The sequence below is a fragment of the Brachypodium distachyon genome, chromosome 2, assembly GCF_000005505.3.
Source record: "Brachypodium distachyon strain Bd21 chromosome 2, Brachypodium_distachyon_v3.0, whole genome shotgun sequence".
Taxonomy (NCBI): domain Eukaryota; kingdom Viridiplantae; phylum Streptophyta; class Magnoliopsida; order Poales; family Poaceae; genus Brachypodium; species Brachypodium distachyon.
In genome coordinates, this window is record NC_016132.3 from 50,920,123 (window position 1) to 50,937,700 (window position 17,578).

General features: G+C 46.7%; 2 protein-coding genes across 4 annotated transcripts; one reads left to right on the forward strand and one right to left on the reverse strand.

Annotated features, from left to right (window-relative positions):
- Nucleotides 1-99: 99 nt before the first annotated feature.
- LOC100821925 (glucose-induced degradation protein 8 homolog) lies at nucleotides 100-4,330 on the reverse strand. Of its 3 annotated transcripts, none has more exons than XM_010234117.3 (7): nucleotides 4,159-4,330; nucleotides 2,787-2,928; nucleotides 1,736-1,883; nucleotides 1,583-1,658; nucleotides 902-1,013; nucleotides 720-811; nucleotides 100-443 (listed from the first exon to the last, which is right to left on the reverse strand). In XM_010234117.3, exons 1-7 carry the CDS (start codon nucleotides 4,192-4,194, stop codon nucleotides 426-428), a joined length of 624 nt encoding a protein of 207 aa, XP_010232419.1. In that variant the 5' UTR covers nucleotides 4,195-4,330; the 3' UTR covers nucleotides 100-425. The 3 variants fall into 3 exon arrangements, with proteins under 3 accessions (XP_010232419.1, XP_003569937.1, XP_024315499.1); XM_003569889.4 differs by having other exon boundaries at nucleotides 100-470; nucleotides 4,159-4,329; XM_024459731.1 differs by lacking the exon at nucleotides 4,159-4,330 and having other exon boundaries at nucleotides 100-470; nucleotides 1,736-1,896; nucleotides 2,787-2,909.
- A 2,421-nt stretch (nucleotides 4,331-6,751) lies between these two features.
- On the forward strand, nucleotides 6,752-17,565 carry LOC100840819. Its single transcript, XM_014899696.2, has 16 exons — nucleotides 6,752-7,923; nucleotides 8,192-8,323; nucleotides 8,404-8,534; nucleotides 8,636-8,846; nucleotides 8,934-9,180; nucleotides 9,295-9,445; nucleotides 9,533-9,834; nucleotides 10,235-10,365; nucleotides 11,744-11,802; nucleotides 12,793-13,714; nucleotides 14,050-14,166; nucleotides 15,018-15,130; nucleotides 15,629-15,833; nucleotides 15,943-16,180; nucleotides 16,628-16,778; nucleotides 16,865-17,565. The coding sequence occupies exons 1-16, from the start codon at nucleotides 7,008-7,010 to the stop codon at nucleotides 17,222-17,224; spliced, it is 4,386 nt and encodes a 1,461-aa protein (XP_014755182.2). The 5' UTR covers nucleotides 6,752-7,007; the 3' UTR covers nucleotides 17,225-17,565.
- The last annotated feature ends 13 nt before the right edge of the window (nucleotides 17,566-17,578 follow it).

Genomic DNA, 17,578 nt, shown 5'->3' on the forward strand with positions numbered 1-17,578 from the left:
AAAGAACAACGCAAATGCTCTGACGTGCATCTTCTGAGCCCGTCCAAATTCGCATCACGCCAACCAAAGGAACGTGGCACCAGGAACATACAGAGCACGGGAAGCAAATTGACTTAAACTAGGCACTCCGGGCGAACATGCAGAAAATACCTAAACGTTCTGATATGTACAATCCTTTAACGACTGTCTAAGGGTAAAAAGAAGATCAACTAGGGAAAGAAGATACAACATCCCTCTTCGAAGGTACAACTGTCACGGATGATAAAGTCAGGTCACTGCAGAAGGCGGTTCTCTCAATATGTGCATCTCGTTGTTCTCTCTAACGGAGCATTGTATAAATTAAGGTGTTGTTTTCCGCTCTTGGGAGAGCACAGGAGTCCAAAGGCCTGGAGGTGGAACCTTTCTGAAGGTTGATTGGGTGCACCTTACTTGTTCAGAAAGGCCTTCAAAGAAAACGGTGGGTAAGAATCCTGCTCCAAGAGTTTGAAATGTCATATATGCATCATGATGAACGCCAATACTTAAATCTCAATTCAAGTGGATCATGACTTGCAGAAAATAAGTACAAGCACTCATCTCAATTAAAAATAATATAGGAATATTTTGAAAATAAAAATAGATATGATGAAAAGGGGAAGTTTTCAGCAAGTTGTGTTACAGCAATATAGAATTATGACTGCTAATGAGACTAGCAAAGACATCATCAGGAGAAATATTACCTTGCCAACTTCCTGTTGTAGGTATTGTCTAACCACAGTAGACTGCTGTATCACTCTCTCCAATGATGAATATGCTGGTAGATTAGCATTTGCTTTCATTGAACACGAGATAAAGATGGCAATCAGATCATAATGATATCAGATAATGATACAAGAGCTAAAGAGAGTATCTTAGAACATACCAAGAATAGCCCGATTCAAGCTATCTGCAACATTCTGCCTGTACTCTGGGCTTAGTAGATGAAACATAGGTGACTTCTCAGGCTCTTCATAAGCTAGGAGGGCCATAAAGTCCTACATAACAAAAGTAGGATATCCATAGTCCTTTCATGCACAAGATCGACGAAATAATCAAAACACGTCACCATGTCCCCACATTATCTGTCATGTTCAAGAGGTTATATGTATTTAACTGGTTGAATAATGCTTCCTACTTCAACAACATCCAACCCATGTTGTGTTTACTAAATTTACAAAATCCAGCACCCAGTATCGGTGATGACAATAATAGGTGAGTGTCAGCACAAAAAGAAAATATTTTTTTATTGATAAGAGCACAGATCAAAACTAATTTCAATGCAAGTATCATGTAACGGTTGGATCTGATGTATTTATTAAACATAATAAAGCACAAGATAGTCCAGCGAACTGAATCAAAGTTGTAGACATCAATCAGAATCCACAAAACTACAACAGTGGGCAAATTTGAGGAGGCATGGTACCAGTATTGCTTTGCAACCATATCCTTCTGTACCAGTACATTCATATATGATACGCGGTGGGCAATCAAGTTCCTTATACTGTATGGACTGAAAATGAGACTTAAAAGGTGTCTAATAAAGCTAGGGTTAAGAAAAATGTACCTCTAATTTCACAACATACTTGGGCACTTTCCCAAATGGTGTCAACCTTTTCTGGCCAAACTCAAGAGCTTCTGTGCTGTCAGTACAAAACAGACGGATTAATCAAACCATGTAACAGACTTTCCCTCCTCCAAAATAAATTTTGGTAGTTACCATTTTCTGGAACGAACTAGCTCAATGAAGTGAAGACTTAAAAGATCAAAATGTAAATCCATATCATTCTCTAGCAAGTTGGGTGCCAACTCTTCTGTCAGTTCTATTGCCTTCAGGGAATCCCCTTCCAACACAAAATTTAAAATTGCTGAAAGAAAATCCTAACAAAGCGTTAGAATAGAGGTGCAAATAGCTGGTGCATGCACACACATGGGAATGTAAATGGTCATTTCCAATAGCTGGCATATTTTATACTGCGAAGGGCTCATGATAGATGAGCTCGGATACATTTAAGATATATTTGTATCACAACTAGCATATGAATGGAACTATTGAAGAAACAAGAAGAATAAACGAAGGTTACCATTGAAGACAAGAGCTATACTTAAAGTATCCCCAAAATAAAAATAAAAATAAAAATGAAAATGAAAAAAAGGAATTGTCTTCAGCTTCAGGTTTATTTAGCAGGTTAATGTGATATGGTAAACATAATCCATAGGCTAAGAATGCACAGTAGAGCTTGCATTTGTAACAGTATGCAACAGAAATCACATCCAACCACTAGTGAGGAAGTATAAATGAAAGTGAACAATAATTGCACCCCTATTGCCTACATGTAGATATCCCACCGGCTAGATAAAGCACTATTCCATACTTCCAGTCACCAATTGACTTAGCAAGAGTATTTTGATTACCTAAACTACTGATTAGTGATTCTAGTACACACCGTTTTTATAAAACAAAAAAAAGGACATCTGTAGTTAACATATACTCCCTCCGTCCCAAAATAAGCGACTTAGATTTGTATAGATTCTTTTACAAGTCCACGTCACTTATTTTGGTACGGAGGGAGTACTTGTAATTGAAAGCTTTGAAGAAATATAATTATACAAGGATGGAATGGGGAAGTGGAGTATTTGTAAACCAGAAATACAGGAAAAAAATACAGATGTACATAGAAGTTCTTAAATATGCAATTTAAGAATACACATCCTGACATCCCTGAACAAGGCCAACAAAAAGATTGAAGTATTGAGCTGCAGATAAATACCTTTACGCTTATCAACATCCACGGTATAATCAACAGGTAACTTCTGCCCAGTGCTGGATAGGAAGGTCTCTGCAGTCTCCTTAAAACAGTTGTGCATAAGATAAGATAGCACAACATCGCGAACATCAGTATCGCTGACGGACTGCAGTTGGAAGAAAACTTTAATGTCAATAGCATATTCAATAACATATTATTAGAAAATGCAAGTACTAGTACCATCCGCCTCAATGTGGTAATAAGCACTTTCCTTAATTGATTATGACAAATCCGATACGACTCCGTTCTCACTTCAGCGCATTTATTGTCCATGCAAACAGCAAGATACTAACGGTTCTCTCGTAACTAGTAGTTTCCGAATTTCCACTTGAAGTGCATGATATATTTTATAAAAGCATGCTAGGTTGCTTGTAAAATATGCTTCTGTGCAGATTGTGTACCAAAGATCATCCATGGAAATGATGATTACAATGGTTGGGTGGCACTGGCACAAGAAAAAGAGAGGTTCTTTAACAGACCCATTTACCAGTTGAGATAAATTTCACAAATTTCAACATCCACAGTACAAGCACAGGACAACAATGGTTGGGTGGCACTGGCAAGGATAAATTTCAATTTCAGGCCAATGAATCGAAACCCTTCCTATTGATGGAACGAAACGCAAAGCTTTTGAGTTTTCTTGTGAGAAAAGAAGGATAAATTTCAATTCAGGCCAATGAATCGAAAAACTCTTCTTTCCATCAAAATGATTGGAACGCAAAGCTTTTGCGCTTTCTCGAGAAAAAAAGGATAAAATTTAATTTCAGGCCAGCTATAGGATCCAGGTAATTAACTTGGCACTAGGGTTTCACCCAAGCTGATAGCACACAGATTCATGGAAAAACATACTAGCATGTCGCTAACCGCCATAGGACAGCGCCATCCCATTAATTCCGCTATATCTTGTCGACAAAGATCCAATCTCTTTTCATTACAGAACCACACAGTTGACAAAATCCAAATTTTCTTTGCACCTACAAGCCACCTTATCGGCTAATTACAATATGCGCCCCCCCCCCCCTGCCCCCCTACCGCAAACAACCTCATCGACAATCTTTTCTCACTCAAAACCCTAGCATGAGCGGATCCCAGTCCATGAACTCCGGTAATCGAAGGAACCATCCCACTCTCCGTAGATGAATCCAGTGAGTACTCCAGACGAATTCGCACACGGTAGGCATAAATTCACAAGAGCCATACAATGTCAGCACCAATCCCATCCATCTCCCCCCACCTTCAATAGCAAAACGGATTCGCGAGCGAACCTAATACTACCAAAAACTAAGGAAGTAATACCAGTATCGGAAAGAATAGGGCGCGTGGAGAGTGAACGTACGACGTTCTCGTAGAGGCGGGGATCCAGTTCCATCATAGCGGAGGAGAGGAGGTCGTCGCCGGACGCGAGCGGTGGAGTGGGGAGGCTGGCGCTGCCTACCGCCGGGGGAGCCGAAGATTCCCGAAGGTAGGGTTTTTATTTTTATTTTTTTGTTTTGACCTTTTTTGTCTGGCTTCTTTTCCGGGTTATACGGCCCCTGGTTATGAGGCGTGACGGGACAGCTGATGACACTTTTACTTCTTGGTTAATGGTTAACAAGGTTAAGGTTGCCTGGAGAGAGACGTTTGGTTAAGTTTCACCGCCAAAACTCTGCAGCCAGCGGCGCCCTCGTCGGCTCACGGTCGCCCCTATGTGTGTGTATCTGTTCAACAGGCGGGAGGGAATCGGTGATGCCCAAAGATCGAACATATTCTCCAATCTCCGGATGATCTTATGATCTTGCTACGCTTTTCCGAATTGCTCATACTTTTATCTTTTTGTATCAGTGCTAGTCAGTGAAGCAGATAAAGGCAACACACAAGAGACGGGGGCAGAGAGTGTCAAGAGCGTTGGGGTTTAAGGGGCGATATCTAAAGAGATGAATATATATGTGCCGTTGGATGAAGAAGTTGAGTGTTGATGATAGATAATATCGACTACTGGTTAGTCTCTTTCAACTTTGCTATAAATCCCACAACTTTATTATGCCCTTAGAATGGTTTCATGAACTTTTTATATGCCTTTGCCATCCAACTCTCATGTTGACTATTTCCACAATGGTCATCTTACTTGAATTGCTTCCCAAGCATATTACTAAGTCTGCATGAATTGATGCATGCCAGAATATTAAACATTTTATTAGATAAAAGTTGGTCGGATATTTTAGAATTTCAAATACATTCTTGTGTACACATTTTTCAATGAAATGAAACTAACTACAAAAAATATGCAAAATACCGAAGCGAGCACAAGCTTTTGAGGTGTTTTATTTTACATGCTAGAGGGTATGAAACCATTTTCAGAATATTTATGATTAGTAGTTTGCCATATAAACATATTTGAATCACGACAAAATCAAACACCCATGAGCAATTTTGTCGTTTTGTTTTGGAAGTAGCAATTTTGTCTTTTCACACCTCTATAACCCTTGAGAGTTTTTGTGGTACCCTGATACTCCTTCTACGAGATGAGAGTACCAACATGATCTAGCCCCACGTCTGTGTGGGTAATTTTTATTTATAATGTAGGGGTAACAGAGACTTTTATCCTTAATCTTCGTCTCCAATCGATATATCTCCACCCAACATAATACACACCACCGGTGGTGTCATGTTCAAGATCACGAGGATGCACCGCAACCGTCTCCTTCAATATCGTGTTTTGTCTTCCACGAAGGCCTCTAGTCCATGATGCAGTTTCGTCAGCGAACACCATCATAGTCACTTTATATTGCGAACAACGATTAAATTGTCCACGAGAACAACTCGAATAAAGTTTGTGGGGTCATGAATCTAAACAAGTGTAAATGAGCAACATGGTTGCTTTCCCCAGATTGGAATTATTGGAAACAATTAATTCTCACTTGATATCAATATTCGAATTAGAAATTATCACTCACTCCTTTCCTGAATGTAAGAAGTCCAAACTTTGTCTTAAGTCAAATTTCATAAACTTTGACCAAGTTCATATACAAATTTACCAACATCTGCAACTGTAAATTAGTTTTATTAAATCTACTAAATCTATATATTTGCATAGTATACTTATTTAGCATTCTACATGTCAATACAATTTTCTATAAACTTGACCAAACTTTAAGAGATTCGACTTAGGACAAAGATATGACTTGCTATATTTAGAAACAAAGGTAGTATTGTTCGGTTATATACTTCACTAATATTTACTCTCTCCGATCCATAAAAAGTGTCTCATTTTGTACTAAGTTAGTACAAATTTTTGTACTAGGTGGATGACACTTTTTAGAATTGGTTGGATTATTTTATTTATTTATTTACTCCTCCGCATATTAAATGATTTTTTTATTACATGTATTTAGATTTTTTTTGAGGAACACAGTACAAACACAGACGCTCACAACACGCGAGTACACTCACCCCTATGAATGCACACACGCACGCCCTACCCTTATGAGCATCTCAGAAAGACTGAGCCGGCAGATCTTGAGAGATTGATGAAGTCACCGCTGGCGTCTCTCGTTGTTGATGGTTACGTCACCTACTACTCAAAGGATATCGCCGGTTAATTCCTGGAATAATCCAGGAAATGTGACACCCATATGTCAAGTCTAGGACTTGAACCTGAGTGGGCTGGTTCCACCACATGGAACCAAGCGTTCACTATTTAGATGTTTTTATGCATAGTTACATTCATATTTTGATAAATTTGAGTCACTTAATATGACATACAATATGAGACATGCTAATACTGCATAATTCATTCATATCTAGCATGAGTAAGCTTTGATCCAGGGCTACGGACTGACCATCTTTACACGAAGATATCAGGCCAGTCTGTACGTGCCCGGCCCGGCCGCGAAGGAGTACGGAGTACTTTAGTGGAAGACGAAAATGGAGGGTCTGGCCATGCGGTCGCCGGCCGATCCCATCCGCAGTTCCGCACGCGTAGTCCCCCTGTTCTCCTTCTGTCCATCTCCGTCCGACGGCGACGTGTCTAAACCGTGCCTGCGACGAAGTGACGACACACGCGACACGGCAAAGGCCAAGAAGACCGAGTCATACTAACCAGAGTCCCTCGAAAAAGAAAGCAAAAATCGGCTTGACTATCGTCCATCGTGCACGCTAAGTACGCCTGTCCATCGCGATCCATCCATCACGCGCGCGCCATTCGCCATGCAGCAGTCCCTGAATGCGAAGCATTTCTCCCCGGCGCCGCCCCTCGTGCTCCTCCTCCTCCTCCTGGCCGCGGCAAGCATCCCTGCATCCCACGCGGGGGTAAACTGCGGCAGCAGCTCACAGCCATCCCCGGCTGCGTCCGCTTCTTCTCCCTCCCCATCACCCGCACCCGCACCGACGAATTCCAACAGCAGCAGCAGCAGCGCGTTCCGGACCAACCTCCTGACGCTCCTCGACGCGCTCCCACGAGCCGCGGCGGCCACGGGGTTCGCCTCCCTGTCCACCCCGGGCACCGGCCCCGACCGCGCCTTCGTCCGCGGCCTCTGCCGCGGCGACTCCACCCCGTCCGAGTGCCTCTCGAACCTTCAATCCGCCGCCCGTGACATCGCCGGCCGCTGCCCGTCCTCCAGCCGGAGCGCGGGCGGCTGGTACGAGAAGTGCTACATCACCTACGCCGACACCAACGACACGGCAGCCTACGAGCAGCTCATCAGAGCCCTGGTCGTCGACGCCCGCAGGGTGTCCGACCCGGACGGCTACGAGGAGACGTACTACGCGCTGATGGACCGCCTCGTGGCCCGGGCGGCCAGCACCGGCGGCAACGGCTCGGCGCGGACGTTCTTCGCGACGGGGGAGGCGGAGTACGCACGAGGCGAGCCCGACGGGACCATGTACGGGCTCGTCCAGTGCATGAGGGACCGCAGCGCCGTGGAGTGCCAGCGGTGCCTGCGGGCGATTGTGCCGTGGCTGCCTTTGTGCTGCCGGGGACAAAGCGGAGGGGTGGCGCAGAACTTCAACTGCCACCTGCGGATCCAGATATACACCTACTACGACGTGGCGCTCGACGCGCCGCCTCCGGCTTCTCCGTCACTGCCGGAACTCCCTTCGCCGTCGCCTGCCGGAGACAGACAAGGTGAGTATTGGCCCCGCACAATTCCGGAGACCGGACCGTGGACTCGTTGAGTCGGAATCGTACGTTGTCTTCGCTCGCAGAATTTTCGTTGCACGGGAACACGGTCATGCACCGAGCGCGTTTCCGTCTTTACTTTGGCCACCTTTTCGCGAAAATTAACCGTTAGAATTCGGAGTCCAGAATGGTCGGGTTATATACTGCTGTCGCCATCATCATGATCGATGCGGATGCTGAACTGGTGTTAATTCGCGTAAAAACATGCATGCAGGAAAGAGGAGATCGGGACATGTCATCCTCACAGCTACCCTGCTTCCAGTTGGAACACTCCTCTTCCTAGCCGCCGTGCTCGTTTGTGTTTACCTGCAGAGGAGAAGGGTCAAGGCGAACACTGAACCACGAGGTACTACATCATACAGTACTTATCACCTGCCCATGATAGACGGTGATCATCCGTTGTATTCATTCAAGCACATGTTACAGATGATACTAGAGATGAGGACACCACGTACGTCCATCCGGAACAATTTACTCTGCCGTTGCTGAGGGCCGCGACGGGTAACTTCGCGGCAGAAAACAAGCTGGGAGAGGGGGGTTTCGGGCAAGTTTTCAAGGTAATTATTACGATTAATTAAGCATCCACTAATTTATTTTTCTGGTGACATGCTATGTTTTCTGCTAGCTGCTGTATACATGCTTCTGTTACGATTGACAGGGTAAACTGCCGGATGGGCAAGCGATAGCAGTGAAAAGGCTGTCCAAGAGCTCCTCGCAGGGGTTCCACGAGCTGAAAAATGAGCTAGTGCTCGCCGCCAAGCTAAGGCACAGGAACCTCGTGCACCTTCTCGGGGTGTGCTTGGAGGAGCAGGAGAAGCTGGTCGTGTACGAGTATCTGCCAAACAGGAGCCTCGACACCGTCCTTTTCGGTACGTTCCACTACGCACATGGAGTATACCTTATCACCACGGTCTTTTCTCTATTTGCAAGTCCAACTCAAGAGGCGTGACACGCAGATAATGGGCGACGGCGGCGGCGGCATGGCCTGGACTGGGGGAAAAGGCACGCAATCATCCGCGGGATTGCTCGCGGCCTGCAGTATCTGCACGTGGATTCGCGGCTGAGGGTCATCCACCGAGACCTGAAGCCGAGCAACGTGTTGCTGGACGAGAGCATGAACCCCAAGATCTCGGATTTCGGGCTGGCTCGAGCGTTCCGGGGAGACCAGTCCAGAGACGTGACCAGGCGAGCAGCTGGTACCCTGTAAGGCCTCTCGTACTACCGGATCGATTTATACCCTTCTTTCGACAGTGAACAGGCTGCTTAGCTATCTTTTGAGTTTGTGACTAGAAGAATCTGTGATGTATGTGCGTGCAGGGGTTACATGGCGCCGGAGTACGCGTACTGTGGGCACGTCTCCACGAAGTCGGACATCTTCAGCTTCGGAGTCATCCTGCTGGAGATCGTGACGGGTCGGAGGAACAACAGCCCGAGCCAAGACACCAACACCAAAAACTTGCTAAGCGATGTAAAGCACCAGCACCAGCATCGCACAATTGAAATCCTCAACAAAAAAAAAATCCGTGATTTATAGTCCTAACGATCTCAACTGCAGGTGTGGGAGAAGTGGAGGGCGGGATCAGTGGCGGAGATAGCGGACGCGTCGCTTGGCGATCTGTACCCGCGGGCCGAGATGCTCCGCTGCGTGCACGTCGGGCTCCTCTGTGTCCAGAAGGAACCGGCGCTCAGGCCCGACGCGTCGGAGGTCGTGCTGATTCTGCACAGCCAGTCGACGTCGCTGCAGGTGCCCTCCAGGCCGGCGTTCTATTCCGGCACCACCGTCAGCGGCGTCGCCTCGCGTGTTGGTACTGCAAACGTTTCGGTGAACGGTGTGACCATGTCAGAGTTTGAAGGCAGGTAGGCACGTATATAGGATAGAACATGGTCGGAGTAATTACGATGTTACGCAAACACCTCCCAATACTTTAGTTTAGAAAAGGGTACTCTCGCGTATTAATTGTGCTAATTGAGTATCAGTTGGCTAATTAAATGGTTTTCTAAAAGCTCAGCTGTGATCCAAATACAGAGTATGTTTGATTTATGCCCAAAGTTAAGGGGAGGCTAATGGGTGGATTGGCCCCCAGATCAAAGGTGGCGGACCAATTCCGACAACCCATTTTTTTAATCTTAACTTTTAATTTTTCGAGCTTTTAAGTTTTGGACGTATACTTTTTATTCCAAGGATTGTAGGTTTTTATTTTTCAACTTTTCATTTTTATATATTTATTTTGAACTTTTCATTTTTGGCCAAAAAAAGAAAACAACTAACCTGGAGCGGGCGGCAGCGAGGATCGGACGGCCGGATCCGGAGGTGCCAAGGAAGGACGCGGAGCGGCCGGGTCGGCGTCGGCGGGGCGCGGTGCGAGGCAGTGGCGGCGGCGGCCGCAGGCACGAGGGGGAGGAGGGAGGAGGAGCAGCCGCGACGGGGGTGGGGGAGGGAGGAGGAGCAGTCGCGGAGGGGGAGACTGGATCGGGCAGATCCTCTCTTAGAGGAGGATTTCGTCCACCCGTTAGCCAAATAATATAATATAATATCTAATTTGGCTATTAGTAGCAGCAGATACCGAAATCTATGTGAACAGAAGCCGCCACTCCTCTTCCTTTTTTTCTCGAACACGCCAAGCGGCGTGTCATTTTTATTAAGAAGAAGGCCCAAGAAGCACAAGTACGGACCGGCAACAAAAATAGCCAAAGGCTCAAAGAAAATAAAAAAAGAACCGAAACAAAAAGGAAAACGCCTTTGGCAACCATACAAGGATAGATTAGGCTGCACCTCCACAACATCGGGGGGACGCGCATGAAGAGGGAGATGGTCTAGCGCCCGTGCGCCAGCGGCATGCCACAAGTCCACCTCCACAAAGATGTCCTCGATGAGTCGAGCAACATCCGGGGAAGCTCCTTCGAAAATGCAAGCATTCTGGAGCTTCCAAATCCGCCAAAGAGAGAGAGGTTGAAGAGCGACCGAGCAGCTTTCACCTTGCCACGGAGTCTACGGGCCCCAGTCGAGAGCCAGCTGATGAGGTCCTCCGAGGGGGGAGGCAGGCAACACAGCGCCCCGGCTCTGGTCAATACCGCATGGAGGACCGACTTCGTGAAAACACAATCCATGAGGAGATTGGCCATGGTTTCTGGCTCCAGATCGCACAGAGGGCAACGCACGTTGAAGGGGAGATTATGGCGTTCCAGGCGGTCCGCCATCCAACAACGGTTCGTGCAGGCAAGCCACACCCAGATCCGACATTTCAGCGGGGTCCAACAGCGCTAGATCTGTGACCAAGGTGGAAAAGTCGGACGGTCCTCGAAGAAGTGAAGAACGGCAGATGTGGTGGAGTAGACCCCACTCTCCACTCCTCTTCCTTAGAAAATACATCTAGAGTTCCACCTCCGACGGTAGATCGCCAGCCTTCTCCTTCTTCATCGGCTTCGCCGGTGTGTGTGTGTGTTAAAAGGCAATGATCTATTGGTGGGAGCTGTAGTTTTTCTCGTCTAGAGGCTTGATAAGTCTTCGTTTGTTAGGAATCGGCGGCGGCGAAATGATGGCGGCTCCGTTAGTGTGGAATAAGTTCTTCCAGCCTCGATGGTGCCTCGTACCATCGGGAGGCGAGTGGAAAATGGTGTGGTCCTCACGGAGGCGGCGCTAGCTTGCTTCCGGCCTCCAATTTTCCTCAAGCTTGTCTGTCACGCCAGCATAGATTCCTATTGTCTCCTCTTGGGGCGGCAAGTTCAGGATTTCTTGTCTTGCATGTGAGGTGAGATCGGGTGTCAGGTTCTTCGGATGGATTCAAAGTTTTGATGCTCGAGGACTTCCTTGATGTCATCGACAAGGTCAGGAATGCTTCGCTAGAGGAACGGCGACAACGGCACGTGATCTGCTCGTTCTAGCTGTGGTTATCAAGTGGTTCAGAAATCTCAATGTAATATTTATTATGTTTAAGACGCTTTGTACTTCATGGTGAACTGTTGTCATAGATCTGTTTCTTTTCCAAAAAAATAACAACCAAAATCTATGGAAATAATCAAATAAATTCAATTCGTGAGGCGCTGCATTCCTGATCTGCTATCAACCTCACGCCATCCAGCATAAATTCTTTGGTAAATTCTACCGGAGATTTGCACATGTGCACCGGTAGAAAGTTCAACTTACAACGGCATTGCTTGGTTGTGTGTTCCGTAGTCAGATTTTTTACTTTCGCGGAACATATAATCCCAGCTTCGGACGCCTTGCGAATTTGCAGTGGCGGTCCGTTGTACTTGTGTACGCGACCATCCGTATGCCCGCATTCCACAGCGGAAGGGAAGCACCGGTCGTTTCCGACCACACTCACGGTAAAGACGCGCTGCGAGCTATAGGAGAAGTGACCAACGTTCCACGGGAGCGACGCGAGGGGGAAAACCGGATGCGCCGGCCGTTACACGGCACGCGATGCACGGTGCAGCAATAGCACGGCAGCCTCGTAGCTCGGGCGAGCTGCGATGATAGGTGGAGAAGTCCCGGTCTCGTACAGTTTTTCTCCACAAGAGGCCAAGGCCCCAAAAAAGTCACGCTCGTTAAGGCAAGGGAACGCTGTATATCTCAACCACACGAGGGTCCCACATACAACATGATAGAGCCGCTACCCATCATCGAGCACGCACACTGTATTATAAGGCAAGGGAACGCTGTATATCTCAACCACACGAGTGTCCCACATACAACATGATACAGCCGCTACCCATCATCGAGCACGCACGCTGGCTAATACAGTACGTAGTAGTATCCGGAATTCCGGATTCGGGAGTGACCAGTTCCACTTGCGCGCGCTCGTCGGAACATAGCCTCCCATCGCCATGCCGTCCCTGATGGTGATCACGTCCCCAGGCCCAGCGCCGCCCCTCGTGCTCCTCCTCTTCCTCGCCGCAAGCTTTGTCGCTTCCCAAGCGGGGGTAAACTGCGGCGACGACTCGCCTGCCCCAGCACCAGCACCGACGACGTCCAACAGTACCACCACCAACAACAGCAGCGCGTACCGCGCCAACCTCCTGGCGCTCCTGGACGCCCTCCCGCGTGCCGCGGCGCCCACGGGGTTCGCCTCTCTGTCCCTGGGCGCCGGCCGCGACGACCGCGCCTTCGTCCGGGGCATCTGCCGCGGGGACTCCACCGCGTCCGAGTGCCTCGCCAACCTGCAAGACGCCGTCCGCGACTTCAGCGGGCGGTGCTCCTCCAGCCGGCGCGCGGCAGCGTGGTACGACAAGTGCTGCATCACCTACGCCGACACCAACGCCACGACTAATACTGGCTCGGACGACCTGGAGGCGCGCTTGGGCGAGGTGCTCTACGACGGCCGCAGAGTGGCCGATCCGGATAACTACGAGCAGACGTACTACGCGCTGATGAAGCGCCTGGTGGCGCGGGCGGCCAACAACGTCGGTGGCAACGGCAACGGATCGGCGCGGACATCCATGTTCGCCACCGGGGAGGCGGAGTACACCCGCAGCGACCCCAACAGGACCATGTACGGCCTCGTGCAGTGCATGAGGGACCTCAGCGCCGCGGACTGCGACCGGTGCCTGCGGGAGTCCGTGCCGCAGCTGCCGAGGTGCTGCTGGGGATATCAGGGAGGAGTGGTGCGCAACTTCAACTGCCACCTGCGGGTTCAGATATATACCTACTACGACCTGGCGCTCGACGCGCCGCCTCCCGCTGCCGCGCCAATAACCACGTCTGTCCCCTCGCCGTCCTCCGCCGGAGAAACCCGCGGTGAGTATAACTGGATTGCTGATGCTGATGGCTCTCTACCGCGGAAGCCGAGCGAGCAGCAGCTCCGTGCAAGATTGAGGAGCTGCTTACACAAAATAAATCGGATTTTGTTTAACCACCGGTGCTTGTGTTTTATAGCACAGATACTTAATTAGACACCCATAGTTGGAAAATAAGCACCGGTGTTTAAGAATAAACCGCTTTTTTTCTTAAGCACTCTCCTTAAACACCTGCGTTGAACATGCTCTAATCATCGATTACCTTGTGCAATGAGCAAAGTGATAACCAATTAATGCTGATGGTGAACTGGTCATAAGCCCCTTCAAAACATGCAGGAAACAGGAGCATCCTTGCAGTTGCCATTTCAATTGGAACACTACTCGTCCTAGCCGTCGTACTTGTTTGCGTTCTCCGGCAGAGGAGAAGGATCGAGGAGAACGAGGAATCACAAGGTATGTTATACTTCATCCGTTTCAAAATATAGGATGCACAACTTTTGTTGATCGTCAATTTTTTTTTAAATTTGACTAACCTCGTAAAAAAAAGGACTCACAGGGAATAGACAACCCCTGGTATTTCTTTTATAAGAAGTAGAACTTCTCACGCAAGTCCTGAAAAACCCCGAACCTCAGTCCCACCCATACAAAGCGGCATCGCACCCGTGTGAGACTGGACCTAACCTTAGATCCGTGCTTTGGTATGGAACAAACGAGGAGATTTTTTTAACCCCGACTTGAAATTCGCTCGGCCTACGAGTTAAACCCAAGACCCCAGGATTCCACAAGGGCCCCTAACCACAGGCTAGGCACCCTTCCACGACCTTGTACAAATAATATCAACATCTTCTATCCAAATCAAAATCATTATATCCATCGTGAAATATATTTGTATAATATCTTAATTTGACACTATATATGTTGAATTTCTTTTGTGCCATAAGAATGGTAAAGTTCAACGGTCAACAAAAGTTATGTATCTTATATTTTGGAAAAAAAAAAGTATGTCTCACACATAGCACAGGCAGGGGTCAAGGTGAACAAGAGAATTCGCTGCACATCATACTTGCTCATGACCGTAGTATCCATGGCCATAGCATGTGACTGTGCATGATGTTGACTGTTGACTTGTTGAGTAGGAAATGTCAATGATTTTCTTTAGCAAGTTTCATAGTCATAGATGTAAGAAGCATCGTAGGCAACCAAATAGATAGTCATGGCATCTTTGACCTAGTCCAATCATCTGCTAGGTAGTTGTCTTAGTGAAAATCTTAACTGATACTAGTTGAATTGTGTATTCCTTGTAGATAATGCAGGGGAGGGCATGAACTATATTAGTCTGCATGTGTTAAGAACCGCAACATCCAATTTTTCTATACAAAATAAACTGGGAGAGGGAGGATTCGGAGAGGTTTTTAAGGTACTTACTCTTTCACTATTGACCACTCCCCCTGTTCTTATCTATAAGATATTCTAGTTGTGTCAAACTGTTTAAAGTTCGATAAAGTTTTATAAAAAATGTACTTATATCTACCAATATCAAATAAACATGCTACATATATGGATATATCTGTCATGACATACTTAATAAAACTGAATTTAGAGTTCTAGTCTGTAGATCTTCTTTTTATATAAACTTGGTCAAACTTTAACGAATTTGACTTTAGTCAAAAACAGAATGACTATATTGTTTTGAATATTTTATTTACTGGAAGTTATATTGATCTAATTGTTACATCGAGAAATCCCACAAGGGTTCACCCTCTCCCCGCAAAAAGAAAAGAGAGTTCACCCTCGGCATCTACATTAAAAAAGACACAGCCGACAAAAGTATAAAATACAAATCCATGCTAACAATACCAGAGGCAACACTTTGATGAGTTATTTTAACCGAAAGGAAACTTGCTTCCACACTTAGGGTGAATTGCAAGATGGACAGGTAATAGCCGTCAAAAGGCTGTCGAAGAACTCTGCTCAAGGGTTCGAGGAGCTGAAAAATGAGCTAGTGTTAGCTAACAGTCTCAAGCACAAGAATCTGGTGCAGCTTCTTGGCGTTTGCTTGCAAGAGAAACTGTTGGTGTACGAATACATGCCTAATGGAAGCCTAGACGCTGCCCTTTTCGGTAATTCAATTCACCTAACTCATTTCAAACTGCTAAACTTTCATACAGCTATGCAGCACAGTTTTGTATATTCTGTTGTTATATGGATTCCTTCTGTTGTATGCAGCAGATTCGGAGAAGGCATACCAACTGGATTGGACGAAAAGACACGCGATCATCTGTGGGATCGCTCGAGGTCTACTGTATCTCCACGAGGAGTCTCGTTTAAAAGTTATACACCGTGATCTGAAGCCAAGCAACGTCTTACTGGACCTGGATATGAACCCCAAGATCTCAGACTTTGGTCTGTCCAGGGCTTTCCGTGGAGATGAATCGATCGACATAACAAAAAGGCCTGTCGGTACGCTGTAAGTCTCTGCTTGTGTATACGTACTCTCTTCGTTTCTAAATACGTATAAGAAGTCATAGTTTTGTCCTAAGTTAAACTTCTTCAAGTTTGACCAAGTTTATAAAAAAACTACGACCTCCGATCCATATTGACTGTCGAAATATTACATGTATCTAGACGTCTTTTAGGCATAAATACATCCATATTTGGATAAATTTGAGACAACTAATATGGATCGGAGAGAGTACCAACATTTACAACTCCAAACACCTAGAGTAGATCTTTCTATAAACTTGATCAAACTTGAAGAAGTTGACTTAGGACAAAAATATGACTTCTTATATTTAGGAACGTAAGACTATTTGAAATTTGAATTTGATTGATATGAAATGAAACACCCAGAACCCTAGTTTATTAGCAAAGCAACCACTAACGGATCGGAGTGTTTATTTTGGAACTACTGCAGTGGATACATGTCTCCAGAGTATGCATACTGTGGGCACGTCTCTACCAAGTCAGACATGTACAGTTTCGGGGTCATAGTTCTAGAGATGGTGACCAGGCGGCGGAACAATAGGTCATTCGAAAATGCAGCCTCCGGATTTCTGCTGAGCTACGTAAGATCAGCACACATATATCTACGTAACTTACCTACCATATCTGTCGCGCCGCATTAGCTGCAATGTACTGTATCTTTTTGCAGGTATGGGAGAAGTGGAACGCAGGTTCCATGGAAGAGGCGGTCGACCCTGCCCTGGAAGGACGCTATCCCGAAAGCGAGGCGCTCAACTGCGTGCAGATCGGGCTGCTATGCGTCCAGGAGAACCCCGGCGCCAGGCCGGACGCGTCGGAGGTGGTTCTGATGCTCGACAGCCTGAGCCACTCCACGTCCTCCATGCGGGTACCCTCGAGGCCGGCCTTCTGCTTCGCGCAAAGCGGCGTTGCCTCGGCGGGGAGAGGAAATCAGGTGTTCGATTACCAGGGTGCTGCGGCCAACGGCCGCCAGCTGCCTGCCCCAGTTTCAGAAAACGGCGTGACAACTTCCGACCTCCAGCCTAGATAGAACAGAGGCATCCGGCGATGGCGATAAATCGGACTCACTGCCTTCTTTTTTCTTAGTGCTTTTGTTTTATAGGACTCCCTGTTAATTTACTCATCTAACTGTTGGTTGCGCTTTGGTACAACGGTTACAACATGACAAGACTATAGAGAATGGCGTGGAACAAGAACAACTGTAGTGGCAATAAGTCACTTGTATCCTGCGAGTTGCTTAGTGACAGTATGTTTGTGTTTTCTTTGTTTAATACTGGGTTTTTTTATCTGTGTAATAAACGTTGTAATAAACATGGGCTCTGTGCATCCGTTGATGCAGACGTCGCAAGAAATAAAGCTTTCATTTTCTCATAAAAAAAATCTT